This window comes from Chinchilla lanigera, unplaced genomic scaffold (genome assembly GCF_000276665.1).
Source record: "Chinchilla lanigera isolate Chin_1 unplaced genomic scaffold, ChiLan1.0 scaffold00145, whole genome shotgun sequence".
NCBI lineage: Eukaryota > Metazoa > Chordata > Mammalia > Rodentia > Chinchillidae > Chinchilla > Chinchilla lanigera.
In genome coordinates, this window is record NW_004955546.1 from 287,331 (window position 1) to 304,354 (window position 17,024).

Consider the following 17,024-nt stretch of genomic DNA (forward strand, 5'->3'; position numbering starts at 1 on the left):
GAAAGCTTTCAACACAAACAGTCACTGTCAAATACATGAAAGAACTCACACTGGGGAGAAACCCTATGTATGTAAGCAATGTGGGAAAGCTTTCAGGACAAGCGGTGGTATTCAAAAACATAAAAGAAGTCACACTGGGGAGAAACCCTATGCATGTAAGCAATGTGGGAAAGCTTTCAGATGCCACAATGAATGTAAAACACATGAAAGAATTCACACGGGGGAGAAACCTTATATATGTAAACTATGTGGGAAAGCTTTTAGATGGCTCCGTGACTGTCAAAGACATGAAAGAAATCACACTGGGGAGAAAACCTATGTATGTAATCAATGTGGGAAAGCTTTCAGCAGAAACAGTCATTGCCGAATACATGAAAGATCTCACACTGGGGAGAAACCCTATACATGTGAGCAATGTGGGAAAGCTTTCAGCACACGTGATTATTGTCGAGTACATGAAAGAAGTCACACTGGTGAAAAACCCTATGCATGTAAGCAATGTGGAAAAGGATTTGCTACTAAGTCTTCATTACATAGACATAAAAAAACTCATTGAAGAGAAGCCCTGTGTATGTAAGCAATGTGGAAGTACCTTAAGTACACATGCATATTGTCAAGTATATGAATGTATATATTTCATGTCAAATGTATGGAAGTCTCACCAGAAAGAAACTATATATCTAAGCCTATTTTGAAAATCCTATGAAAATTTCTCATGTAGTAGGAACCTATAGAAATAATACAAAATATCTGATGTCAGTATTTCTTCATAAATTTTCAAAAGAATATAAATTCTTGATGGAGATATCAGAAAGTATATACATTATGTGGTTTTCAGTAAATCACTTATTTATAGATACATAGGTTATTTATATGTAATATTTAATATAAAAATATTGAATTGACATAAGGTGTTTTATGTGAATGAGCTCAAATATAGTGTCCTAATTAAGCATGGTGGATTAAAATATTTTTTTACTTTCAAGTACAATTGCTGTTTAGGTTTATTTTGTTTTTCCTTTCTGAAGGTATAGGCCATTAAAAATCTTAATTTTGTAATTTTCATTATTAGGATTTTGCACAATTTTTCCTTTAAATTTCAGTATGTATTTTCCATATTCTGTGTATCAAAGGAAATCTTTTAATTTGATGCTATATTTCATATTGATATATATTTTCAGAGACTTGCAAACATGAGTTTTTGACAAAGTTGAATTGTTTTCACCCAGCTGGTAGATTAGTAAATTTTATTTTTCATATCATGATGATATTTGCTTTAATTTCAAAATCGCTGTGTATTACGTACATAATGATGTATATTTTTTAATATTACAATTTCTCTAAAATTTTATCTTTTTACATGAAAATTTTTCATGTTTACATTGCAGTGACTTCATATGCTTGTAATTTTCCCACCACACATACCAAATATAAACCATACTGTTCTGAGTTTCTTATTGCCAGAGTCCCACTGTTGCAGAACCCAAGAGATCAGAAAGACCAAAGGGGAAAATGAGTATTTATTGGATTTTAGATGCACACCAGCTTGGCTTGATCTTATGACGTCCAAATTGACTGAGCACCAGAATGTATAGTTTTATATATTTTGTTTAGGGGGTTGGACTTTAGAAACTGGAGGGACAGTCAAGGGTACAGAAGACAAAGCAATTAATTTAGCCTTGAAGAAGACAGGGCCTTATGAATCCTATGAGGACAAGATGACATAAACTCTGTTTACAGTATATAGTTATCAATCTTATCTGTACCAGAACAAGAACTTACAGCTACAGAGGAGGAGGAGGAACTTTGATGAGGGGGGGTTGCTCTTTAAGTCCCACTTCACTGCAGGACCATATCTTGCCTCCCAAAAGATACATGAATTATAGTATTGTCCAGAAAGTATAAATGATGGTATGATTTATCACTAACAATACTTTCAGTGGAAATTTTATCATGTGTGGAGTTGTTCTGGAGAATATGGTTGCTATTGAATGTAATAAGGCAAATGCCTTTATTCTATCCCCTGATGCTGTGATGCCATCCTATCTTTGGTAATCATTATTGTTTTTATATACTAAGCTATAATTTTGGCATGAAGAAAAACCTAATTAATGAGATGTGCCAATCAGTTAATTAAAAACTGAAATTTTTGAAATTATTATTTAGACAGTTTTCTTACAAATTTGGGATATGTATTTATATAATGATATTTTTCATTGTTCATGAGGTCCATCCTCTGATGTTTAAAGTATGTGACAAATGCCTTTAAACACATATTCTAGCCAAGGTGTATGCATGAGTCCCAGTTGGTCTCTTGTTCCTATTTTATAATCCTTTTAACATTGATATATGTTATGAGGTGTTTTATAAGTATTCTCTAATACAAAAACTGCTTAAAGTCTGACAGGATTATGTTATTACAAACCTATGATATGAAAAAATAAGTGAGCAGTGCATTAAATACCCATAATGCAATGAACAGTCTAGCTTGCCCAAGCCTTACTTATGCTTAGAAACTTTACCAGTTGTGTAAGATTGTCTAAAATTACATCAATTTTATACCTAAATTAGATGATGTAATTCATGGAATGTAATACAGTGCAGACTCCATGGTCAGTTTTTACAACCTACAACATGTGGCTTTACTGCAGCACATTTCTGCTTTTTATCATCACCAAGAAGACATGTAGAGTGTACTGCTATTCCAGATACCAAAAAGGGAAAGAAAAGACTCAAATTCATGCAATTATGAATAAAAGAGTGAAATCTCAACAGATCCTGTGGAAATCCAGAAGAACATCAGTACATACTTTGAGAAACTTTACCCCAATAAGATAAAAAACACAGAAGAAATTGATCGATTCCTAGATACATAGGAATTACAAAAGCTGAATCAACAAGATATAAAAATTCTAAATAACCCTATAGGAGTCAATGAAATTTAAAATATTTTTTACCATTTTTACCATTTTTTACCATATTTTTACCATTTTGCTTTTTGAGATAGGATCTGACTATGTAGTCCAGGCTGACCTTGATCTTACTGTGTAGCCCAGTCTGGACTCATTCTCAGTGATCCTCCTGCCTCACACTCATGAATTCTGGTAGTACAGGCATGTGCCCACAAGCCCACCTGAAATTGACAATGTAATTAAAAACTTACCAACAAAGAAAAGCCTGTAGAATTTTATAGGAAATTTAGAGAAGATTTAATGCCATTACTTGTCAAACTCTTTAATGAAGTTGAAAGGGAAACAACACTCCCAAAATAAGTCCTGGAAGTATTACCCTGCTTCCAAAACCAGAGAAGCATCCAACCAGGAAAACAGAATTACAGGCTAATCTCCCTAAGGAATATAGATTCAAAAATCCTCAGCAAGATATTGGCAAACAATGCAGCAAATCATCAAGATTATACATGATGACCAAGTAGGGCTTATCGCAGGGATTCAGAGATGGTTCAACAGAGGCAAATCAGTAAAAGTAATATACCATATTAACAGAAACAAGGATAAAAACCATATGATTATCTCAATAGAAGCAGAAAAAGCATTTAACCAAATCTAACACTTCTGATAAAAAGCCTACAGAAAATTGGAATGGATGGTCTTTATCTCAATCTTATAAAAGCCAACTATTCAAACCAACAGCCAGTATTACATTACATGGTCAAAAACTGAAAGGTTTCTAAAGTCAGGAATAAGACATGGATGTCCATGTCAAAATTCCTATTCAATGTAGTTGTGGAAATATTAGCTAGAGCAATTAGACAAGAAAAAGAAATAAAAGGATTGAAGCTAGGAAAGGAAGAAGTTAAATTATCATTTGCAGGTTACATAATACTCTACAAAGAAGACCACAAAAACTTCACCAGAAGATTCTAGATTTAATAACCAAATTCAGTCTCATACCTAGATACAAAGTCAGTACTCAGAAATCAATAACATTCCTGTACAAAAATAACAAACTCACTGTGGGAAATTAGAGAAACTACACCCTCACAGTAGTATCCCCCCCAAAATGAGTACTTAGGAATCAATCTGACAAAAGAAGAGATGTCTACATTGAAAACTACAGTAGTCTGAAAAAGGAGTTTGAACAGGATATCAGAAAATGAAAAGATATTCCTTGAAATTGCACAGGAAGAACCAACATAGTAAAAATGGCCATATTTCCAAAATTTTTATACAAATTTAATACAGTCTCAATCATACCTCACAGAACAAGAGAAAACATTCCTCAGATTCCTTGGGAACCAAAAGAGACCTAGAATAGCAAAACAATTTTTGGCAACAAAGGAAAAGTAGGGGGCATCAAAACCCCTGACTTACAATTATACTACAGAGTTACTGTGATAAAAAAGTAAGGTGCTGGCAAAAAAGTAGACCTAAAGATAATAAAACAGATTAGAAGAAGCAAATGCAATTTCAAACACCCCCAGCCATTTTCTTTGACAAATGAGCCAAAATATTTACTGGAGAAAGAAACCCACTTTAGTAAATGATGCTGGAAAAACTGACTTTCCATATACCCAAAGCTAAAACTAGACCCATGTCTATCACCATGCCCTGAACTGAAATCAAAATGGGTCAAGGATCTAAATGTTAAAACAGAAACAATCTGCTGGAGGAGAAGATAGGTAGAACCCTTGAAGATACAGGTGTAAACAGGCTTCATAAAAAACACCCCTGACTGCATGAGACATACTACAAAGAATTAACAATTGGGATCTTATCTTAATTAAAAGCTTCGGCATAGCAAAAGAAATCACCAACAGAATAAAAAGACAACCCACAGAGGGGAAAAAGTCTTAGCCAGTTGTTTTTCAGACAAAGGACTAATAGCTAGAACCTATACAGAACTGAAAAATATCAGATCCCTAAATTTAAAGACCTAATTCAAAACGTGTATCCTTAACAAATAGACACTTCTCAGAAGAGAAACAAATGGCCAATAAATGCATAAATAATGTTCAACATCATGGTTCATTCAAGAGATGCAAATTAAAACAATTCTAAGATACAATCTCACTCCAGAAAGAATAGCTTTTATTAATAAATCAACCAATAACAAATGTTGACAAAGCTGTGGGGGAAAAAGAACACTTTTCCACTGTGGGAATGTAGACTGGTGCAACCCCTGTAGAAATCAGTGTGGACATTCTTCAGTATCTAAGACTAGAGGTCTCATTTGACTCAGCTATTCCCCTTCTTGGTATCATCCCAAAACAATTGTCTCAAACAGCCTTACGATAAAAAGAAGTAGACATTTCTACTGTTAAAGAAATTATGATAGCTTCAGGTTCTCTGTTCTAGAATCTGGAAAGTATCATATTGAAAAAAGTACACTACACACACAACAAATCTAAAATTTGCAGAAATTTATCTGAACAGAAAGAATCCAAGGACTTTTTCAGACTGACCCTCACACATTTACTATGAACAAAAATTACCACTTTCTGGACATAAAATCAAATAATTGATATGTTTAATATAAACAAATGCTGTGACCTTTGTAAATAGAAATGATTATGAAATATTTACCATAGCACTGGGCTTGCTGATCCACAGCTCTAAACACATCACCATGGGAGACTGAGGCCAGAGGATCATAAAGCCCAATGCCTGCCTGTTAAACAGTGGCATACAGTATCAAAATTTAAATAATTATAATGATTAATAATAATAATGATAAAATGGAGGGAGTGGAAAAGTGTGGCAAACTCAATCCACATAGTATAGGCCTGGAATACAAGGCCCCTTGCCTCTTTTGATCTCCTGCAAACAGTGGACAATGCAGGCTGTCAATAAATTTCACTGGCACACAGGGGTGAATTACTCCTCCCTGTCCAACAGGCTGCCAAGTATTTTTCCTCTATTTTATTTTCTTTTTCCTTCTTTTTCTTTCTCTGTCAAACACTGTAACTGTTAACTGGAACCTCTAGTGAGAGCAAGGTTAGGGCCTTGAGGATGGCGAGTGAAACGACACAATTCTTGCCCTACCATTGGTGCAAGAGAGGGACTTGGATCTTTCCGTGACAGCCAGGACAAGCACTTCCCCACCCCATGAGCAGGGACCAGCAGCACAAGCACCATTGGGCCAGGAAGTTAGCACTCCCTCTGACCTATCACCTGCAGCGCTAGGACAAGGAGTGGGAAACAAGCACTCCCTCACCCTGTGATAAATGGCACAAGCACACTTTGGCCAGGAAGGCAGCACTCTGACTTGTGACAACCAGCACAGGACAGACTTGCAACCACTAGTGCTGGACAAGGTGGGCAGAGCATGAGAGAAGCCAGTGGTGTGGAACACAGCAGGCTACACAAGGTGAGGGAGAGGCCAACTGTACACAGGACTGGCAGCATCCCTGGGATGTCTCTGTCTGAGGTTTCCACAGCAACCAGGAGGAAATGCAGAGACAGTGAGGAGACATGGGTGGAGCATCCAGAAAACTGCTCCCCACATAAAGTGGCCAAGTTCAGCACATCCAATCCAGCACTAATCCTATTGCAGAATTAGTGAGATGCTGGTTTGGACACTACCACAGAACAGTGGACACAAGAGGAATTTTGTTATTTTTTCTTTCTTTGTATGTATTGTTTCCCTTTTATTGCCTGGTTGGGTTGTTGTTTTTTTTTTTTTAGATTTATGCATATATTTCTGTACTATTCTATTCATCTTATCTCTCTCCTTGACTGTCTCTCTTGATGTTATATCTTTATGTGAGTGAACATTGTCCCTAACCTCTCTGATTTGCTTCAATAATCTTTTGCTTCCTCCTTCATTCTTTCTCCCCACTTCTCCAGCTTCCCAAAGCTTGTGTGATCATCCCTTGCCTTCCAGCCTTGCTTCAACTATATTTGTCTTCATCTCTCTCTCTCTCTGTGTTGTCCCCTATACCTCTTCAAAGTCCCATCTACAGAGTAAAATCACTATTATAGGGGAAAACTCATTCATGGTGCTGAAAAAAACTGGCTTTCCACATGTCAAAGACTAAAACTAGAATAATGTCTCTCACCATGCACTAAACTAAAATCAAAATGGAGCAAAGACCTAAATATTAAAAACAGAAAAACTAAATCTGCTGGCAGATAGAATAGATAGATCTCTGGAAGACATAGGGATATGCAAAGACTTTATGAACAAAACCTCAATTCCACAGGAACTATCACAAAGAATCAACAGCTGGGGTTTCATCTGACTAAAATGTTTTGCACATCAAAAGAAATCATCAACAGAGTGAAAACACTATCCACAGAGTGGAAAAAATTCATGCAAGCTGTTCTTCAGAAAAAGGACTAATATTTAGATCATACAAAGACCTGAAAAAATCAACCCCCAAATTCAAAGACCCAATCCAAAAATGGGCATCTAACAGGTATAGATATTTCTCAGAAGAAAAGTACAAATGGCAAATAAATATAAGAAAAAATGTTCAAACATCAGGTGCTATTTGAGAAATGCAAATTAAAACAATGCTGAGATTCCATCTCACTCCAGAAATAATGGCTATTATCAAGAATACAACTAATAATAAATGCAGGAGGGGCTGTGGGGAAGAGGAACCCTTCTCCACTGTTGGTGGGAGTGCAGGCTGTGCAAATCAGTGTGGAGATTCCTCAAAAAAACTAGAATTAGCCATCCCATTTGACCCAGCTATTTCTCTTCTGGGTATCTTCCCAGAAGTTAATATAATCATACCACAGGGATATATGTACATCCCTGTTTATAACAGCACAGTATGTAATAACTAAATCTTGGAAGAAACTCAAATACCCATCAACCAATGAATTTATTTTTTAAAAGATATATTTTTAAGCAGTGGAGTATTACTCAGCCATAAAGAAGGATGAAACTGAGACATTTATAACTAAATGGATGGATCTTGAGACCATAATCATAAGTGAATGGGACACATGTGTGAATATCACATTATGTCTGGCATGAGAAACTCAAAATGTAAATAAGAACATAAATAGTCAATAGGTATTGTGAAATAGGAAAAAAACTGTTCAAAGGAAAAAGAAAAAGGGAGGGGGAGGGGAAAAGGAAGGAAGGGAAAGAAAAAATGAGAAAATGAAAACCAAGCACTTTAACAGAAGGGGAAGGGGATTTGAAAAAGAGGATGGGAATGAGAAAAAAATGAATCAACATATATCGTGCAGAGATACAAATTCTCTATAATGAGGGGCTGGGGATTTAGCTCAGCGGCAAAGCGCCTGCCTGACAAGCGCAAGGTCGTGAGTTCAGTTCCTGGTACCGGAGAAAAACCAAAAAAACAAAAAAACAAATTCTCTATAATGAATATGGTCATGGCGCCCAGGCAGCGAGTTCTCCGGGAGCAGCAGGGCTCCTGGGACCGAGTGTGGGCTGGACGCATACCACCACGATTCCCAGCTGAAACACGCGCACAGAGCCAGGTAGGCCCCATCCAATCGCGGAGGCCAGGACGCGAGAACAAAGACCCCGCGGACATTGCAGACTGAGTAGCTAGGCGCAGGGAGGCCTAGCTTGGAGTGAAGTAATTCAGGTCCTAAAAGAAAACAACTTCCAACCCAGATTGCTGTACCTTGCAAAGCTATCTTTCAAAATCAATGGGGAAATAAGATACTTCCATGAAAAAGATCAACTGAAGAAATTCATGACCACCAAACCAATCCTACAAAGAGTACTGAATGATTATCTACAGAGAGATACAAATGACCATAATCTCAAGACCAACAATACAAAAGAATTGTAAAGCAGGGTAAGCAGTTAAATAGAAGGGGAAAATACAGAACCAACAGTGGGAAAATGACATGACAAGAATAAGTCAATACATATCATTAATAACCATTAATGTAAATGGCCTCAATTCACCAATCAAAAGAAACAGACTGACAGAGTGGGTCAAGAAACAAAATGCAACAATATGCTGCATACAAGAAACACATTTAACTCAAAAAGAAATCCACAGACTGAAAGTCAAAGGATGGAAAACAATACTCCATGTGGTAGGAACTCAGAAAAAAAACAGCAGTAGCTATTCTGTTTGCAGACAAGGTGAACTTCAAACCAAAAATGATCAAAAGAGATAAAGATCATTATATTCTTGTTAAGGGAAAACTGCAAGAGGAAGAGATAACAATAATAAATATATATGCACCAAATGTAGGCAAACCTAATTATAGAAGGCAAATTTTAACAGACATGAAAAATCAAGTAAGTAATAACACAATTGTAACTGGGGATTTAAACACCCCATTGTAAAAGAGAGATAAATCAACTAGACAAAAAATTGGGAAAGAAATAACAGAACTAAACCAAATGTGTGAACAAACGGACGTAAGAGATCTTTACAGAGTATTCCACCCAATAACATTAGAATACACATTCTTCTCAGCTGCACAAAGGACATTCTCCAAAATACACCACATGCTAGCACATAGAACATGCTTAAGTAAGTGCAAAGCAATTGAAATTATCCCATGCATATTATTGGACCACAGTGCAATGAAATTGGAAATTAATGATAAAAGAGGGGATGGGGATTTAGCTCAGTGGCACAGCACCTGCGTAGCAAGTGCAAGGTCATGAGTTCGATTCCCGGTACCAGAAAAAAAAAAATGATAAAAGAAATCACAAAAGCTCCATAAACACATGGAAATAAAATAACACCCTCCTGAACAACCAATGTGTCACAGAAGAAATTAAAGTAGATATTAAACACTATTTACAATCTAACAAAAATGCAGATACAAACTACCAGAACCTGTGGGATGCAATGAAAGCAGCCCTCAGAGGGAAATTTATAGCAGTGGATTCCAACATAAGGAAAACAGAATGAACACAAATTAACAACCTTATGCTACACCTCAAACTTCTACAAAAAGAAAAGCAAGTTAATCCCAAAGCCTGAAGAAGGGAGGAAATTATAAAAATCATACCAGAAATGAAAGCAACTGAAACTAAGAAAACAATACAAAGAATTAACACATCAAAGAGTTGATTCTTTGAAAAAATAAATAAAATTGACAAACGTCTATCCAACCTTCTCAAAAAAAGGAAAGAAAAAACTCAAATCCATGCAATAAGGAATGAAAGGGGTGATATCACTACAGATCCAGCAGAAATTCAGAAGATCATCAACACCTACTTTAAAAATCTTTACTCTCATCAGATGGAAAACACAGAAGAAATGGGATGATTCCTAGATATATATGAATTACCAAAGCAGAATCACAAATATATAAAAATCTTGAATAACCCAATATCAGCCAATGATATTGAAAATGTAATAAAAAAAAAAAAAAAAAAAAACTTGCCAACAAAAGAAAGCCCAGGTCCTGATGGATTCACAGCTGAATTCTACAAGAAAATTTGAGAAGAATTTATACCAATTCTTCTCAAACTCTTTAAAAAAACAGAAACACAAGCAATTCTCCCAAACTATGGAGAAAAAGTATTATCCTGACACCAAAACCAGAAAAAGAACTAGCCAAAAAAGAGAACTATAGACCAACCTCCCTAATGAACATAGATGCAAAAATTCTCAATAAAATACTACCTCATAGAATGCAGCAAATCATCAAGAAGATAATGCACCATGACAAGGTGGGATTCATCCCAGGAATGCAGGGATGGTTCAATATATGCAAATCAATCAATATAATACACCATAACAGAGTAAAAGACAAGAATCACATGATCATCTCAATAGAAGTAGAAAAAGCTTTTGATAAAGCCCAACAGTTATTCATGATAAAAAAAACTTACAGAAAACTGACATAGATGGACATTAATACAACCTGATAAAAGCCATCTATGACAAACCAAGAGACAACATCAGACCAAATGAACAAAACCTGAAAGCATTCCCTTTAAAATCAGGAACAAGACAAGGAAGTCCACTGTCACCACTCCTACACAACACAGTTCTGGAGACACTAGCCAGAGCAATTAGAAAAGAGAGAAAAACAAAAAGAATAAACATAGGAAAGTAAGAAGTAAAATTATCTTCATTTGCAGATGACATGATACTCTATACAGAAGACCCCAAAAACTCCACCAAAAGACTCCTTGAATTAATCAGCACATTCAGTAGCATAGCTGGATACAAAGTTAACATGCAAAAATCAATAGCATTCCTATACAGAAACAACAAACAGAGAAGAGAGAAATAAGGGAGAACATACCTTTCACAATAGCATCCAAAACCTCAAATACATAGAAATCAATCTAACAAAAGTAAAAAGATCTATACAGTGAAAATTACACTACTCTGAAAAAGGAGATCAGAGGATTTTTAAAAATGGAAAGGTATTCCTTGCTTATGGATAGGAAGAACCAACATTGTGAAAATGGCCATACTCCCAAAATGGTTATAAAGATTTAATGCAATGCCAATAAAAATACCATTGGTATAGCGCACAGAGCTAGAGAAAACATGCCTAAAATATATCTAGAACCACAAGAGACCCCAAATAGCAAAAGAAATCCTGGGCAACAAAGGCAAGGCAGGAGGTATTACAATCCCTGATTTGAAATGATATTACAAAGCTACTGTGATAAAATCAGCATGGTATTAGCAAAGAAACAGACTTGAAGATCAATGGAACAGACTGGAAGATGCAGACACAACCATAAAGACACTCAGCCACCTTATCTTTGACAAAGGGGTCAAACATGTTCACTGGAAGAAAGATACCCTCTTTAATAAACAGTGCTGGAAAAACTGGCCTTCCACATGCCAAAGACTAAAACTAGACCCAAGCCTATCACCATGCACCAAAATAAAGTCAAAATGGCTTAAAGATCTAAATATTAAAACAGAAGCACTAGCTCTAATGAAAGAGAAAGTAAATGAAAGTCTTGAAGACATAGAGGTAGGTAGAGAGTTCATGAACAAAAACAAAACTGCAAGGAAAATACTTCAAAGACTCAACAACTGGGATCTCTTCTTACTGAAAGTTTTGCCCATCAAGAGAAATCAACAACACAGTATAAAGAAAACTCAGGAACTCAGAAAAATTTTTGCCAACTGCCCCTTAGACAAAGGACTTCTATCTAGAACATATAAAGAATTAAAAAGTTAAGCCCCTAAATTCAAAGACCCAATCCAAAAATGGGCATCTGAGATGAGTACACACTTCTCTGAGGAAAAAATAAAAACCAAATGAATATATGACAAAATGTTCAAATGACTGGTCATTTAAGAAATGCAAATTCAAAAGCGTGTGTAGGGTTGTGTTGTCTGAAATGTTTTAGGCAAAGGAGAATGGCTTCCTGTTCACAGTACTTGCTGTACTACTTGAGACATGGTTGTACTACATCAGGATCATCAATGCCACTAAGTTCAACATACCAGATGCTAAAGTTAAAACTGGGGCCCCAGGATAGGAGCAGAACTATCTTAATGAATCAAAAAGAAAACATCTGTTCTTAAATTTTATGCTTCAAGATGACTCTTTGTTCTAATCAGTCTTTAAACCACTAGACAATAGCTTTTGTATTTTCTTCCTTCATCCCACCAAAGACTAAATTTCGTCAAAGTGCAGACATGCATTCTCTCATACCCTAAACATAATATTTTGAACTATAACAGGCCTTTACAGCTTTAGAATCAAGTACTGGGAGGATAGTTGCTTGCTGAAGACCATCTTGAAGACAGGTCAACTGGTTTATCCACTAAAATGTTCTCCTGAAGGTAGGTACACGCACCACTTGTGTGGCATGCAGGGCAGAAGCTGGCACTCAGGCACTGCAGGAACAGCCCTCCCAGTCGCAATCTTGTCAGCACTATAGCAGCCAATTTTGCTGCTTATATCTGGTAATATGAACAACTAATCTGAACACAACAACGTGCAATATAACAACCACTGGTGAATTCCCACTATCGTGTCTAATGAAACTCTGTATCATTTCTAATGTTTCTATTGTTTTTTTTTTTAATTTTCTTTAATGATTTGATCAATCTCGAATTCTTACATCTGGTAATCCGAGCAACTTCATTGAAGATAACAATGTGTAATAAAACAATCCTTTTCTTCTCAAACTCTGTATCATTTACTTTTTGCTTGTTTTTGTCTTGGCTACATTGTTGTTATTTTGGTATTGCTTTTCTTATCATTCTCTTTGAAATAAATTTTTAAAAAGGGCAGGAGCTGGGCGTGGTGGCACAAGCCTATACTCCCAGCACTCAGGAAGCTGAGGGAGGAGGCTCATTATGAGTTCAAGGCCAACCTGGGCTACAAAGTGAGCTCAAGGCCAGCCTAAACTGCATAGCAAGACCCCGCCTCAAAAAAAAAAAAAAAAGGGTAGGAAGATGATGTGCTACACACACCCCAGAGGAGGTAGTTTGCATACAATATAAGGGAGGAAAAGAGGCTTGCACCCTCCCATTTTTGCTCTTGTTGCTGCTGCTCTCTTCCAACATAAACTGTTACCCCCATGCCATGCCTCCCTGCCTTAGAGCCAGGTGATTATGGACTGAATCCTCCACAAAATGTGACAAATAAAACTTGTCTTCCTTAATGTTGGGTATCAGGTACTTTGTCCCAGCAATGAGAAAAATGTGCCTAAGACAGAAGTTGGTACCAGAATTGGGGTCATTCTTTGACTATATCTGACCAAGTGGTTCATGAGCCTTTGGGAATAGCTTTTGCCAAGTTGAGAAAGGATTTGAGATGCTCCCTGAAAGAGTAGTGCTGGAATGCTTTAGGCTGTTCTGTAAGGGAGGTCCTGGTCAGAGATCAGAAGGCCACAAGACAGGTTGAAATTCTGCCAGTAAACACCAGGCTTGGCAGGTTTTTGCTGGAAAGGACTGCACTGGCTGTTGCTGGACTCCAGTTGATGAGTTATGGCTTAACAAAATTTAAAGTTTGTCAGCATTTTGCTCATGTCCAGAGAATGTGCCTGAGACTGAATTAAGGGCACAGTACTAATTAATCTCACAGAAGAAATTTCAAGAGTCAAATGCTTAGCCAGTGGCATGACTATTGTTGGGGGATTTTGGTCAGATTTACACTGCAAATCTAGCAGAGATCACAGCACAATGACTTAAAATGTGAATTTGACAAGAAGCAAAGCTCCAGTAAAGCTGTGGACTACAAAGATAGAGTTGAGATCTTGACTGCTAAGAAGGAACAGGGGAATAGAAAACATATCCTGAGGGCATAACAACAAGCAGCAAGTCTCCATCGTTGCAGCCTCAAAGCTGCAAAAGCGAAAGACTTTGCTTTGAGGAGAAAGCCACAGAGCACCGGGTTCCATAATGGGGGAAGCTGCACCATGTTACTGAATGGGGGCAGCATAGCAAATTTGTTCCTCAGAATAAGATTCAGAGTGCCCAGTGATTCGTGCACTTCATCCCCACAGCCAAGAGAGACAAAAGCCTGGCTGGTTCTCCAGCTGGCAACAGAACTTGGCAAAACGCACATGTACTGGATTTAAGCACATGCAGAATGCTACATTTATAGGGTTAAGGATGCTTCCACACCGACTTCAGAAGGGTTGGTGGCCAGACAGTGTGCCCCTGAGAAGGCAGTGGGTGAAACTGTGAGTGTAAAGCCAAAGGTGCAGTGGAGACTGAACAAGTTCGGCGCAAACAGCAACATGGATTATCTGAGTAAACCTGCAGGGAGGGATTAAAGCTAGCTCAAGAGAGAAGGCATGGTAGCTACAACCACTGGAAATGCCGAGTGGAGCCACCAAAGTCTTTTGGAGTTCCCACCTTACCACACATTACATCAGATGCTGGACATGTAACTAGAGAACTTAATGTCTGCCCTGCTGAATTCTGGGCTTGCTTTGTTCCCAAGTGCCACTGAATGTTGCAAGTGTTTAACTTTTTCTTTGTACAGAAGGCTTGCAGTATGGTTTATTTTGGATACATACGGTGGAAAAATTAACACTGTATTAAAACTGCAATATAAACATGAAACATAAAATTTTGATGGTAAAAAAAAATTATGGAAATGATAAGATTGGCTCCAGTAGGAAAGAAAAATATGCAATATTGCCTGTATCTGCCAATAATGAAGGAAAAACATTAAGTCCATAGAAAACCACCATACTTGAAACTAAAAAGTACATTTTCCAATTCAACATATTTAATTAAAAGACACTATGTATTCAGCATTTAAAAATACAAAATTATGTAAACTCAATATTTTCATATTAAACCCTACAAATACACAATATAGATATGTATAAATGATTTACTGAAAACAACACTATGCACCTACTTTAGGACAATTTTATATGGGAACTGTATTTTCTGGAAAATCTGTGAAGATGTATTGGCATCAAACATCAGGCATTATTTCAGGTCTCCACTGTATGAAAAATTTTCACAGGATTTTCAAATTTGGTTTGAATGTATAAAGTTTTTCTCCAGTGAGGTTTCTTTCATGTACTTAAAGATGGATGTGGACTAGCACCTTTCCCACATTACTTATATACATAGGATTTCTGCCCAGGATGTTCTTTCCTATATGAATACATGAATATAGAATTATTATGTGTACAGAAAGTATTTGTACATTGTTTATATACATAGAATGAATTTTCAGTGTGAATTCTTTCATGTACTTTACATTCACTCTGCCTTGTGAAATTGTTCCTACAATGCTTATATACACAATTTCTTCCAAGTATGAATTCTTTCATGTGTTCGCAAATGTTGGATTGTGGGAAAAGCTTTCCCACATTGTTTACATATATAGGGTTTCTCTCCACTGTCAATTTTTTCATGTCGTTGACAAGATCTGTCTGTTGTGAAAACATTCCCACATTGCTTGCACAGACAGGGCTGCTCTCCAGTGTGAAGTCTTTCATGAATCTTACAATACTGATGTATGGTGAAAGCTTTCCCACACTGTACATACAAAGGGTTTCTCCCCAGTGTGAATTCTTCCATGAATCTGACAGAGTTTCTGCTAAAAGCTTTCCCACATTGCTTACATACATAGAGTTTCTCCACTATGAGTTCTCTCATGTATTTCACAAAATCCACGTGTTGAAAGCTTTCCCACATTGCTTACATACATAGGTTTTATCCCCTGTGTGTTGTCTCATGTATTTCACAAGAACCATGTGTGGTAAAAGCTTTCTGACATTATTTACATGCAAAGGGTTTCTCCAGTCTGAATTCTTTCATGTTATTTTACACGCATTCTGTGCATGTGCAGAAAAATTTTCCACAGTATTTTTGCATGTTTCTGCCTTGTGTGAGTTCATGTTTTTGACAATGATTGCTTTTGCTAACTTTTCCACATTGCTTACATAACTAGTGTTTCTCTAGTGTGAGTTCTTTCATGTTTCTTACAACAACTCTTTTGGTTAAAAGCTTTCCCACATTCTTTACATATATAAGGTTTCTCCCCAGTGTGAATTCTTTCATGTTCTTTACAACCACGGTGCGTGCTGAAAGCTTTCGCACAATGCTTACATACATAGGGTTTCTCCCCCGTGTGAATTCTTTCGTGTATTTTACAATCATAGTACCTAATGAAACCTTTCCCACATTGCTTACATACATAGGGTTTCTCTCCAGTGTGGGTTCTTTCATGTATTTTACAATATCCATGTGTACTGAAAGCTTTCCCACATTGTTTACATACATAGGGTTTCTCCCCAGTGTGAGTTCTTTCATGACTGCGACATTGAGTGTTTCTGCTGAAAGCTTTCCCACACTGCTTACATATATAGGGTTTCTCCCCAGTGTGAACTCTTTCATGTGTTTGACAATGACGTTTTGTGCTGAAAGCTTTCCCACAGTGTTTACAGGCATACGGTTTCTCTCCAGTGTGAAGTCTTTCATGCATTTGACAATTTGTACGGAAGCTGAAAGCTTTACCACATTGTTTACATACATAGGGTTTCTCTCCACTGTGAAGTTTTTCATGCATTTGACAAGATATACGGGTGGTGAAAGCTTTACCACATTGTTTACATACATAGGGTTTTTCTCCAGTGTGAAGTCTTTCATGTATTTGACAAGATTTACGTGTGCTGAAAGCTTTGCCACAGTACTTACATACATA

General features: G+C 36.8%; 2 protein-coding genes across 2 annotated transcripts in view; one reads left to right on the plus strand and one right to left on the minus strand.

Annotated features, from left to right (window-relative positions):
* The window catches only part of LOC102023850 (zinc finger protein 433-like), a 128,331-nt gene extending 127,340 nt beyond the window's left edge, over nucleotides 1-991 (plus strand). The window contains 2 exon segments of the mRNA XM_013508418.1: nucleotides 6-552; nucleotides 554-991. Coding sequence (XP_013363872.1) covers nucleotides 6-552; nucleotides 554-695 — 689 coding nt within the window. The 3' untranslated portion in view covers nucleotides 696-991.
* A 13,833-nt stretch (nucleotides 992-14,824) lies between these two features.
* Nucleotides 14,825-17,024, minus strand: part of LOC102026677 (zinc finger protein 709-like) — a 4,736-nt gene continuing 2,536 nt past the window's right edge. Inside the window, exon 4 of the mRNA XM_013508424.1 lies at nucleotides 14,825-16,983. Within this exon, the coding sequence (XP_013363878.1) occupies nucleotides 16,260-16,983 (724 nt within the window). The 3' untranslated portion in view covers nucleotides 14,825-16,259. The remainder of the gene's footprint in view (nucleotides 16,984-17,024) is intronic.